The sequence below is a fragment of the Grammomys surdaster genome, unplaced genomic scaffold (genome assembly GCF_004785775.1).
Source record: "Grammomys surdaster isolate TR1022 unplaced genomic scaffold, NIH_TR_1.0 67, whole genome shotgun sequence".
Classification (NCBI taxonomy): Eukaryota; Metazoa; Chordata; class Mammalia; order Rodentia; family Muridae; genus Grammomys; species Grammomys surdaster.
In genome coordinates, this window is record NW_021604569.1 from 8406721 (window position 1) to 8419846 (window position 13126).

General features: G+C 38.7%; 1 protein-coding gene across 2 annotated transcripts in view; it reads right to left on the reverse strand.

Moving 5' to 3' along the window:
• The window catches only part of Wdpcp (WD repeat containing planar cell polarity effector), a 292940-nt gene that overhangs the window by 145860 nt on the left and 133954 nt on the right, over window positions 1-13126 (reverse strand). For both annotated transcript variants that reach the window (XM_028778483.1, XM_028778475.1), the window contains exons 10-11: window positions 8499-9108; window positions 214-402 (exon numbers count right to left, since the gene is read on the reverse strand). In XM_028778483.1, coding sequence (XP_028634316.1) covers window positions 214-402; window positions 8499-9108 — 799 coding nt within the window. The remainder of the gene's footprint in view (window positions 1-213; window positions 403-8498; window positions 9109-13126) is intronic.

Consider the following 13126-nt stretch of genomic DNA (forward strand, 5'->3'; position numbering starts at 1 on the left):
CCCAGGCAGAAAACATGTCCTCTGTGTTGACAAATACCACACAAGGAAGTAGTACCATTTGGGAATAAGTCTTTGGTATCATTTCAGTTTTAATACAGCATTCATATTTTTGTTCCTTAGTCTCCAATGACAGAAGCCCAAAACTCCTAAAACTGACTCCAAATGTATTTCATGTACACTCAAAAGCACTGACACAATATATTCAGGTCTGACCTTCTCTCTCTGGAGTGAGCCTCTGTCTAAGAAGATGGTTCACGATGGCACTCATGCTGATGAAGCACTGCTGGCCTAGGGTGTCCCAGTTCATGCTGCTCAGGACACTGACTGCCTCATACACCTCATCGCCGTGAATGTACTGGAAGATGAGATCTACCAGGCCCAGCTGTCCTCGTGTGAGGATACCTGTCACAAAGTAAGCGAAATACAAAGTCAAGTAACAAAACCAAGTGAAAATTGTTTACACAAATTACACAAAGGGAAAAAAAATACTGGGACATCAGGGGCACATTGGTTTATCCATTCAATAAAAAATAAATCCACTTCCAATCTTGACAGATCAGGAACATTAAAAAACAAAAGCTCAGTCAGTTATTTAGTTTTATTTATAAAAGGCTGATGACATTTGAAACAAACAATTTTTACACATTAAATGGCAAACACTGTGGCTTTTAAGCACCTTTCTGGTTTTTTTTCCATTTTATTAATGGGACTGGGAAGATGGTCCTGCTGGTGACAAGCTTGGTGAGCAAGCATTAGGACCCAAGTTCAAGCCCCTGGAAGCCACATAAAAAGTTAGGCACAGCAGTGTATGCCTAGGACCCCAGTGGAGAGGAAATGAGCCCAGGAGGAGGATGAGGGCTCACTAGCCAGCTCATCTAGTTGAAAGGGAGATGCTCAAGCTTAGAGAGAGACCAAAAAGGTAAGAGGCAATTGAAAAAGACTCCAGAACTGACATCTGGCCCCCACATGCATCTGATCATATATATGAATATGTAAATATACATATACACAAAAGGAAAATGGTTAAATGCTCATTTTTTTCTTCAGTGTTTTTTTGATTCTGGTAAGTCTATAAAAACTCAGTACAAATAATCATAAAGCTAAATGAGAAAATACCTGTGAAGTTATTTTATAAGCCATAAAATATTACAAAATATTACTGTAATTTCTTTTTATTACTGTCATCAGAATTTAACTGGGATATTTATAGGTTTCATGGTTTTTAAAATATACTAGTTCATGAGAAAGATGCTGAAATTCTTCATACTAACTCCAAGTTACATTAAAAAAAAAACCAACCCAACAGCCTACTCATGCTATATCTAACAAGACTCAACTTGATAGAGAATCTGGGGAATCACCCTAAGTCTATTAAGCATTAAAACTTTACTATCCATTTTGAGTGGTAGAATCAGCAGATGTAACTACGCAAAGCCCTCATGAGCCTGTGTCAAGCACTGCAAGTCCTAGTCATAAATCAGGCAGCTCCTGACAGGAGATGTCAATGTGCAGAAAATAGCTGGAGTATCTCTACTCAAGGTGATCAGAGTAGCAGTCTTCTAGTAGCAAGAGAAATAAGTAAGCTGTTCTGAACAAAGCTGTGTATGATCACAGTCAAATAGTTCAAAAATAAAGAAATTATTTTTAATGGTGGTGGAGGAGACACAGGACATACAGAGAAACAAGAAATGAATGATAATAGGCTTTGCATCTGAAATTATGCAAACTAGAAAACAGGAAGACATTTTTAAAGGGCTTAAGATAAAAATAAAAATAACCTAAAATTTTAAACTCTTATAATAGAGGATTCAAAATTCATGTAGAAATAAAAAAGTCTTTAAATACATCTAATAATAGAGTTCTGAATAATGCAACAAGAATGGACAGAACTAAACAGGGTGGGAAGACCTAAATAGACAATTACAGCTGAGATTTCAGTGATCTTTCATGAATCAAGAGGCTGTATAAACAGAAAATCTGGAAAAATATTCGAAAAACACTACCAGTGAAAACTTAACATCTAGATATATTTTCTTTCCTTTGTTTCTTTTGTCTTTCTGTCTGTCTGTCTTTCTCTTTCCTATGATAGGTCATATAGAGTCCAGGCTAGCCTTAGGCTCTTCATGTAGCAGAGGATGATCTTGAATCTCTGATCCTCTCTGGCTTCTACCTCTTCTGTACTGAGGTTACAGATATGCACAACTATGCCCAACCCAAATAAGCTTCATCCATAACCCAACATTTGTAAAGCATTTCACCCAAAAACAGTGGATCATATATTCTTTTTGACTACACATGGAAAAGGAACCAAGCTAAAGCATCTCAGAGTAATAAAACATCCTATAGTACATTTCAAATGTTTTAAATCATATGACTAGATTAGATTCTCTAACATCAAGGGAATTAGATATAAAAAGCAGAGAGAAACCTCCAAATATTGAAAAAATGTCACCAAGTGAGATCATCACTTGAGAGGAAGCACTGAGGGACTGGAGCGATGGCTCAGTGTTAGAGCGGATACTGCTCTTGCAGAGGAACCAAGTTCTGTTTTCAGTACCTATGACACACAAGTTACAACTACCTATGAGTGCCAGCTCCAGGAGATCAAATGCCCTCTTCTGGACTCTGAATACCAACATTCACATATCTATACCCCCCCACACACACACAGATACATTTAAAAATAAAACAAATCCTCAAGGTCCGATAGAAGTGGTTGTTAAATTTTAAAAAATAAACAAAAAGACCAAATAAACAAAAAGAAAATATACGGCACTAAACATAAAATGTTCAAATCCAAAAGTCACCAGGGAAATAAAAGTAACTATATATGCATTATAAAGGCTGAAATTAAAAAGACCATTGATGTCAAGTCTTAGTGAAGACAGAGAACAACTGCCGCTCTCGTTGCTCGTGGACACTAATTTTTACAACCACTTCCATGCCCTGACATGTCCATTTCTAGGATTTCCCAACAGAAATGAAAATATATGTCTAAATAAAGTCTTGGCCATAAAAGTACAGAGCATTTTTAGTGCTTTAGCTTAAACCTTGAAATAAACCAAATGTCCACCAGCATGTGAAAGAAAAAAACACTGTGGTATACAGGTACATAATGGCTGACTATGAGGTAACGGGAATGGAAACTGACTTATAATTAATATAGAAGATTCTCACAGGCTAATGAGGAGTGAGAAAACACCTGGGAACAAGGGAATTCGCTCCATGGTTGCACTTCTATAGAATTCTATAAAAAGCAAATCTTAATCTGTAACAAGAGAAATCAAAGCAGTGATTAAGTAACTAAGGTAGGGTCGAGTACAAAGGACTTTAAGAGAATGCTTTGGAGAGATAAAAATCTTTTCTCTCTTACCTGTGGAAGCAATCATGGGAATGTATATATTAAACTCACTGATGAGCATTTTAAGTGTGCATAGTTTATTTATGTAGATTATACTTCAATAAACCTGATTTTAAAACCATCACCTTTCTAAAGTGAAGAATGAAGAAGCTGTGTGGAATAGAAGTTCACTCCAGAAGAACCTGGAGATGACAAGAATCATGAAAGCCGATGGAGCATCCCATATAATCCCTACATGTCTTTTCTTTCCTTTCCAGAATTAATAGATTTCATTATTATATTGCCTTACATATGTATCACTGTACTTTGGTTGGTTCTGTAACCCATAGCCCTTCCATACCTCAAGCTGCAGTGGGTTGGGCTAATACTGCTTGTATTCTAATGCTAACTTGGAGTCCCCAAGGCTGTTTGCCCCAAAGGAGAGAGTCCTCAGGTATGACACTGAGTGACTCTACCCCTATTTGGTTGTGGTCAGTGAATAAAGATGCCAACAGCCAATAGCTGGGCAGAAGATACATAGGTGGGGTTGAATTTTGGTTTGCTTGGAGAAAGGAGCAGGGGAGAAGAGAAGAAGAATCTGCCATGGAATAGAAGAATGTGCAGAAGAAGACAAAGGAGAGCAGCCATGGGTTAGGAGAGCCATAAAAATGTGGCCATGTAGGCTGGCCAATTGGAGCTAAGAGCAGCCCAGATGAAATATAGTAAGTGATAACCTGGGATAATGATAGAAAGTGGATTCTAACAGCATGGAGGGTAGGCAGTTGTCCAGCTATTGTGCTGCTTAAGGCATATTAAAATATAAAGGCTGTGTGTGTGTGTCATTCATCCAGGAACATAAATGGATTAATGTGGGAAGAAACCCCATGCCAGGATTTTTAAAATATATTTTTCTACATCTAGCCTTGCTGATTCCCTTTCTCCTCAATAGCCCCCTGTGCTTTCATGTTGGATATATGAGAGAAAGCATGCCATAGTATCTATGCCTACACTGCCCTCTCTCTTCCTCCCCTGATTTCTTTTGACACCTTCCTTTCCACTTATCTCCCTAATTTCAAGCCTTTCCTCCTCTATTCTTTGAATAGTCAATATAAAATATAGAAAACATATACTATTTGGCATTTGACACTTAACTACCATCATGTGTTGAGTAAGTAATAATATAGAAATAACTCAATGTTACTCAGCTATTAAAAAATACTAAGATCAATTAGTAAAAATGACATTTATAGAAAATATTACGTTTTACAAGGTTTATTTACAAATTTTTTTCTCAAAAGAACCTATATACTTCTTGCTTTTTAGAGAAACAGACAGACATATAGATAGGCAGATAGATACACAGATAGACAGACAGACCAATACACATGCATACACACACACACACACACACACAGCCTGGAAATTTAACATCTCACTGAAAGAAAGGATATTAGGTTTATTTAGCTTACTCCCAGCTTTAGAGGTGTAAGAGGACTCTCAAAGGTAAAATGTTTTTGATTTGGAGGTTCTACTAAATAATTATTTCATCTACTAAAATAGAGAATATAAGAACAAAAGTGAGTTTGGTTGAAATGATGGTTGCATGCCTGTACATCAGAAGTAAAAGAAAAAGACTGCGAAGGAAGATTTGTTTCTTATGAGGTAACCTGGGCCTTTCTATGCACTATTTACTAAGATTCCTGGTAGGTGGGAAGGATAACAACATAATGGTGCCATAGCAATAGCAGTGACAAGAACAAGAGGAATAGATGTCCTAGCCCTGCATGCCACACAGGTAAGAAATGGCATGGAGGAGGGGGAGTATATGATCAATGCAGTGCTAATAAATTACTAGGTGAAATCCTGAGTCAAGAGAAGAGCTGATGGTGTTAAAGAAATTAAAAAGCAGAGAGGGCTAGAAATGGTTGTAGTTAGACTGGATGAGCTTTACAATCTCAACATAATAAGCAAGGTGCCTCTCAAAACTAACTTCAGTATCTGTATGTGGAGTTTTGGATGAGCATACCATAGGTATTCTCAATAGTATACATATCCTTTATAGAATGCAATACTTACATATGAACAGTAAAGCCTTTGTGTCTGACTTTGAGTGAAATGTTTTGTCATGTTTGGGTCAACCAGTAGAGGCTGAGAAGTTGTTCTGAGGCTGTTGGAACCTTGAAGAAATGTTGTCTCCCTGGAAAGTCTGCACTTGGTGCTACATTGAGAACTTGCAGCAGCACCAACCTTGGTTCTAAGACGTTCTTCATAATCCTGGAGTTCTTACTTTTGATTATGGCTAGCCATGGTCAAAAGGGACAGATTTCTGTGGATTGTCTGTTCTCACAGGCAGCAAGGGCAAGATAACTTTGGTAGCTGGAACCTTTCCCAGCTCCAATTAACCTTGTATAATGTTTGAATAAAGTAACTGGAGTGAGTTAGCTGGGTGTCAGCCTTTTCCAAGAAGGCCGAACCCTTCTGCTCCTTCAGGAAATGAAGGCTTAGCATCTTCCTGAGCTTCTATTTCTACTTCTGCACCTATGACCAATATCAGTTAATACTTACTGGAATTCCCCTTAGGAGCATGGCATTTCTAGTTGCTTCCCAAGGAAAGCATGCATCTAGAAGTCTTCTTGTAAGTCATCTTGAGAAGATGTCCTTTTCATACCTACCATGTTTGTGTGACTATTGAAAGAGAGTAAGATGGAGCACCCAACCTTAAGAGTTTCCCACAGCATTATGCTAACTGACTTGGCATCTGCCACTGCCATGTTTACATTGACAGCATCCTATTTTAGGCTATGATCTATGGTTTGTCTCTACAATTTTAAATTGTAAGCTATACCTTTCATGTCAAATTTTCCAAAGGCTCGCATAACAAGCATCTGAGAAAAAGTCTCATAAAGCTCTCTCTTGGGAGAGCCGCACATGCAACTACCTGTTTACATATGCAGTAACTTGAATTATACATGAAAATGCCACATGGATGCCCAGAATCAGCTCTGTGTTAATTCAAGAAGTATATTAATTTTTGGATGTATTTAGTAGCAGATCATAAGAAAAATCTGTTCTTTAAAACTAGGTTTTCTGTTTTTTTTTTTTTTTTAATGCTGGTTGGAATCTACTATTTCAAGTAATCTACTACTCCCAGGAAAGAAAATTTTATATAAATATTAATTTCATAATACATTAAAAATGGGACACAAAGCTTTTTTAAAAATCCTTAGATATTCCACATTTAGCTCTTCCAAAGAGCTAAATTGGAAGACTGTGCAGTTAACACACAGTCCTGTAAACTTAAATGAAAATACAATTTAAATGATAAATGTCAGTTGCAGAAGTTATCACCTTTCTATCTGAGTGCTTGACTTCTATTGGATAATTTTATTCCAAGAGACCTTCTTGGGAAAAAGAGGTGACAGCCAACTCATTGCCTAATTGATTTAGGAACAGTGCCCAGGGAAACAGTCCAATTAAGTTTACAAGCTGGCAATTAGCAGGAAGCCCTCTAAATCCCTACACTGAGAGCCTGTTTACTTTAGTAAGAAGGCAAATGTGCTAGAGATAGGAAGACAAAACTGTGCTTTTTGCAAAGCTGTTGTGAGGAGGCGGACAAGGGAGGGTGGAAGGGATGCTGGGTATGCATGGACAGACAGCATTCTGTTTGACAGGAAACTGAACCATTTAAAGGGGTGGGGGGAAGAAAGAAGGAGAGAGAAAGAGAGAGAGAGAGAGAGAGAGAGAGAGAGAGAGAGGAGAAAGAGGAGAAAGAGAAAGAGAGACAGAGAAATTGTGTATGTTTTAATAGATATGAAAAACACCAAACATCCGCTTTAATTAGTGTTGTGTATGGAGACATACAACTGTTAAAATGTAGTTGGATAAAGTCTAACTGGGTTATCTCATAATAGCGGAGATTCCAAACATTTGTGAACAATTTTAAGGTTATGAGACGAATCAGCAGCATTTCTCCTATGACAAGGAACATAGCTGTCTTTATATGCACTCGGTCCTCGGATCAGCCAGGTCACTTCCACTAGGCTTACTTTTTGCATTCAATTTGGGGGCAGGTAGAGCAGTGTGAAAAGAGAGAAGTCATTGCTGCTTGACAAAAGCCTTGATGTCCTTAAAATCTAACTCTGCACCCACAGCAAATCTTGCAAGGTTTGCAAATGTATTTATCTTTTCAAGTATATAATTTTTATATGTTTTAATTAAAAAAATGTTTTTGTCAACTTAAGTCCCTCAAAGAATGCTAAAGTATATAAAACTACCTAAAGTAGTTCTTGTTCTTTCAGTACAAACCTGGCAATCCAGAGCTATGAAAGGCTAGTGATCATCAGAATACTGCACTTTAAGGATCCCTATTGGAAATGAGCTTTATTACTTTATAATCTATAAGCAAGAAAGCTCTTTGACACTTCTATCTAAAAGGAAAACAAACAAACAAAAAACAGGACCACAAAGTTACATAAAGGTCTTAAGTAAATTTTAACTAATATCTGACTTATTTCTTTTTAAACATTTGCTCTACCCAATTCCAACCTATACAGCAACAAACATGGATAATCTAAAATAATTTTTATAAAAAAGTGTTATATTCTATAACACAGGCTTTCATAATGAACACAGAAGTTAATTTTTAAATTCTAATCTACATGTTTCTTATGGACTATTTTAGACAATTTCTTTCAGAAAACAGTAGAAGTAAATGTTCAGATTTTAAAAACTACTGTGTATTTGTCTACATGAGTTTATGTCCACCACATGTGTGTAGTGCTTAGAGAATCAAGAAGAGGGCATCAGATCCCCTGAAACTGGAGTTACAAGTAGTTGTGAGGCACCATGTTGGTGCTGGGAACTGAACCCAGGTCCTTTGAAAGAACAGTAAACAGTATTAACCTCTGGGCTCCAGCTCTGAAAGTTCATACTTTTTAATAATCATTATGGACAATTAGCACAAATGCAAAAGTCTTAGATATTTAATTCTTTGCTAGTTAGAAACTGCCCCCAAGTGTTTTCAAGGAACCTATAGGCAATCACTGAAAGGCAGACATTCTTATGGGATGACAAGCAGAAAATCTACATTTGAAGAATAGTTTGATGTCTTAATTATGTCACAACATAAACAAGACGCCTACCAGGCTACTTGACTTACCAAGTTTAAACATCAGCACACCCAAAGGTCCTCTGTTGAACCTGAGGAAGAGGAGATCACAGATTTCTCCTCTTTTAGGCTTCTGGAATACAATGGGAGGAGCTATCCACTGCATTTGAACAAGACTGCTTGAAACATCAAAGAACTTATTGAATTGCAGAGTCTCCTTTGGTAAGCAATCTTCTGCCAAAAGCTGGATATTGATAGGGGACAGAGCAATGTCAAGAATTTGTAGCTCCCCTTGGTTGCTGCCAACCAGCAGAATGGCGCCACTTGGGTGGCAGCTTATCAATGAAGGCCTAAGTTCAGCCTGGGCCAAGAGAGTCACTCCACGGTGAGCTTCATAGAGAATTACTGACGAGTCTTCACAGCCCACGATCAGTTTGTCTTCTGTAGAGTTCTTGCAGCAGCTGATGGCCTTCGATCTTAGTGGTATTCTGGTAACTGACACGCAATGAAGTTTGTTCCGGACAAATTCATAGATACAGCTGTCAGCCATGGGCTCCTTGTCTACACTGATGGAACACTCCACTGTAAACACCTGATACGGTTGTTTGGTGCCAAAATGAACATCTAAAGGATTCCATTCTGTGCGAACAGAACCCAGAACCTGTAAGAATTGTGCCAAATACATTAAGACAGACCTTAGCTTTGCTTCAGCTGTCAAGCACAGGACAGGTTTTAATTCAGAATCTACTTAAGACCTGAAACTGCACCTTAGCAACAGCTGGAAACAATAATACACAGAGCATGTACAGATTTCAGCACAGCTGCAGGAATTGAACTATATGATTTTAAATTTAACAGTTTTAAATAAGCCTGAAAATCAATTAAAGTTGTATATGTCTAATGATATATAAAAACTAGTAAAGTGAAATTTTATTAAAATAATAAGACTAGCAGAATATGTTTAGAAGTCAGAGAAACTTTAAAGGATTAATAATCTCTTTTCCACCCACTACTCTAACCAATTTTGAGATTATTAATAGTAAATTATTGCCTAGGTAGACAAAGGGGAAAAGCATTGGCACTCTATTTAAAGTCTTACAAAATTATTTTGCTATGATAAAAACAAAGTATGACAGATTGCTGTATAAACAAATTGTCAATAGAAATAATGTGTTAGCTTTAAAATGAGATAAGAAACTAAAAATTAATAAGATATATTTTAAACCTTGTGAAAAACAATTTAAAAGCATCATTAGTGTAGAAAACAAAAAATTTTGTTTTATTTGCCCACAGAAACACCAACGTAGGAGACAAAGGAAAACAGGCTACTTACTTACTCATATGTAAATAGTGGGAAGCAGGAGTGACATTAAATACTTTGCTCAAAAACTAAACCACAAAATGATGGAGAAACATTGAGGAACATTTTTGATAAAAATTTGATCTCACTGAGAAGCAGGCTTAGGAAGTAGAGTTGTGCACTTGTCCCGTGTCTGGGAGAGGCTGCTCGCTGCACTTGAGGACAGCTGGACAGTGAGCCACTGCTGTTCAAGGACTCACAGGCCTACAGTGGGATGAGGCACTGGACGCTCTACCACATCTGCTTCAGCATGGGGACAAAGCTCAGTTGTTTCCAAAGGGTATTCTGAGCACTACTGATTTGATAACTCTTCTCTCTCTCTCTCTCTCTCTCTCTCTCTCTCTTGCTATTTATTCATTTATTCTAGTTGGGCACATACCTAGTGAATTAACTCATTCAAAACTAAACCTATTGTCATCATATGTCAGACTCCAGACCACATAATCAAATGAAAAAAGGAAAAAATTTAAAAAAAGGACATGTACCCATGCAGAATGCAGAATCTGACTATATTTGACTGAGATCTGTCTCTGGGTTGGTCCAACACTACTGAAGTCATTCTCCTATATGTGAAACTGTACTAAAGTTATTTATTTATTCATATTCTTTTCTCATATATTACATTCCACTGCAGTTTTCTCTCTTTCCATTCTTCCCAGTCCCTTGTCCACCTCTCTCTTCTTCCAGATCCATGCTTCCTCCATTTCCCTTCAGAAAATAGCAGGCCTCCCAGGGATATCCACTGAACATAGCCTAACAAGATATATTAATATTAGGCACATACTTTCATATCAAGGCTGAATGAGGCAACCCAGTAGTAGGAATAAGGTTCCAAGAGCAGACAAAACAGTCAGAGATGCCCCATTGCCACTGTTAGGAGTCCCACAAGAACATCAAGCTACACAATCATGACATATATACAGAGGACAGAGTGCAGACCCATACAGGCCCCATGATAATCACTTCAGGCTCTATGAGCCCCTATGAGCCCTGGTTAGTTGATTCTGTGAGCCATATTCTCCTGGTGACCTCAACACCTCTGGCTTCAACAAACCTTCCTCTCTCTCTTCCTCGGGGAAGACCCACCAAGTGTGGGTCTCTGCATCTGAAGGGATGTTGCCACTCATTTAATTATTTTAACAGTTCCTTGTGAGTCTAACTGTTTCTGAATGGCACATGTGGCAATGTTATGAAATGCTGACCAGGAATGGGAGTAATCATTGACCTAAGTTTGTACATCTTTTGTACACACACAAAAGCCTGTGGTAGATGCTAGGTATCCTCCTCAGTCATTCTTTGATTTAGTTTTGCAATCAGTGTCTCTGAACCTGGAACTCTCCAATTCACCTAGAGTAGCTGGTCAGAAAACCCAGGAATCCTTCTGTCTCTGCTTCCCTAGCACTGGGATTACAAGTATAACCACCACCAACTCCTGAAGTGAGTGCTGGAGATCCTGCCTTAGGCCTCCATACCGGGGTGCCAAGTACTTCTCAACTGAGCTCTTATCCCAGCTCTTAATGTTTTAAGAATTAACCTAACACATCAGTACTAATTCGATCTTTAAACTGCATGGTTTTGCTTTCACTTTCCTGTTCAAATCTTTTAATGGAAACAAACTGACTAATGATTTAAATTTTATCTCTTGCCTAGAACACAAAATACCATACTAGGTCACACCAAACTCCTTCCTTCCCCAGTGCCCTTCCTGTTTCCACCTTCCTGTTTCCATTTTCTTGTTTTGTTTAGTAAATATTTTAGTATAAGCTATGTACTAAACACTGGTCCTAGAAATATAGCATTTACAAAAATAAAATCCTCTCCCAGAGGCTCAGATTTTCTTTGTGGAGCTGTTTTGTAGGTAGTAGATACTTTTCGGGGAGGGGCCTACGTAGCAGAAATAAGTCACTAGGGGTAGGCTTTTGAAGATACTGCCTGGCTTTTCTATTACCTGCCTGCCATGTGTGGACAGCTGCCTCACACTATGGCCCCACAGTCAGGGCTCCCCCACTACCATGCCACACCCTCTAGGGAAGGCTAAAATTATGTCCTGTCCAGTATTCTGTCACAGCCATAAGAAAAGTCATGTAGGAAGTTGCTTTCAAGGCAAGCAGGGTTGCTGATCATGTGATATTTAAGGCATTGGAAATCACTTTTGGAAGGAGCTCAGTTTGAGAATGCTGTCATAGCAAATCAGGAGATCTGAATGTCAAAAAATACAAAATAAAAAATGCAGGCACTACAGACTGTCCTCACCTGTGAGGCTTTTCAGACAGGAACAAGGGCTCCATCAACAATCAGACTAGAGGCTATTTCAAAAAACAATTTATCATGTCCTTAAAACCTGAATGAGGGCAAATTAAAAAACAATGGCCTATTTTGTTGGCAGAGGAAATTTCAAGATAGCTCTAAAGAAATTGTTTAGGAGGCAGATGTGTGATAGTCCTGTCAACTTGACAGACCTGGAATTACCTGTGACAAATATCTCTGAGAGTGGCTGTGAGCAACTGTCTTAACTGCATTGGTCGATATGGGACTAGCCCACTGTGGGTGGCACCATTTCCCTGGACAAGGAAGCCAGCACTACATAAGAAGGGAGGGGGTGAGCTGAGTACAAGTCCATGTGTATCCACTGTTCTCTGATCGTGAACCCCTGTGACTGCTGCCTGGACTGGCCACCATGATGGATGGACTAGACCTTGAACTATGAGCTAGAATTAACACTTCCTCCCTTAAGTTGCTTTGGCCAGGATCTTTAATCACCAGAAGAAAGGAGGCTAAGCTGCCTGTGACTGCCTGCCTAAATTGGATTAACTGAAGAGGGAAGACCCACCTTAACTGCAGGTGGTGCTATTCCAGGGGCTGGAGTCCTGAACTGAGGACAAAGAGAAGCAGCCTGGGACTCAGAGTGCATTGCTCTCAGCTGTCTGAATGCTAATGCAACATGAGCAGCTGCCTCCTCAAGCTCCTCTGCTGCCAGGCCTTCTCCATGATGATTGTATCCATGAGCCGAAATCAACCTTGCTTCCTTAAGCTGTTTTCTCAGATATTTTATCATGTTGACCGGATAGTAATGAATAAACAAATAGACCAAAATTATCCTAGTTTTCTAAATCCCTTCCAGCCAGGTTATATTCTTTTATTATTTTACTTACTTACATTTCAAATGTTGTCCCCCTTCCTGGTCCCCGCTCCATGAGCCCCGTGCTGCTTCACCTCTAAGAGGGTGTTCCCCTATCCACCCACCCACTCCCATCTTACCCCTCTAGCATCCCCCTTCTCTGGGGCATCAAACCTCCAGAGGACCAAGTGCATCCCCTCC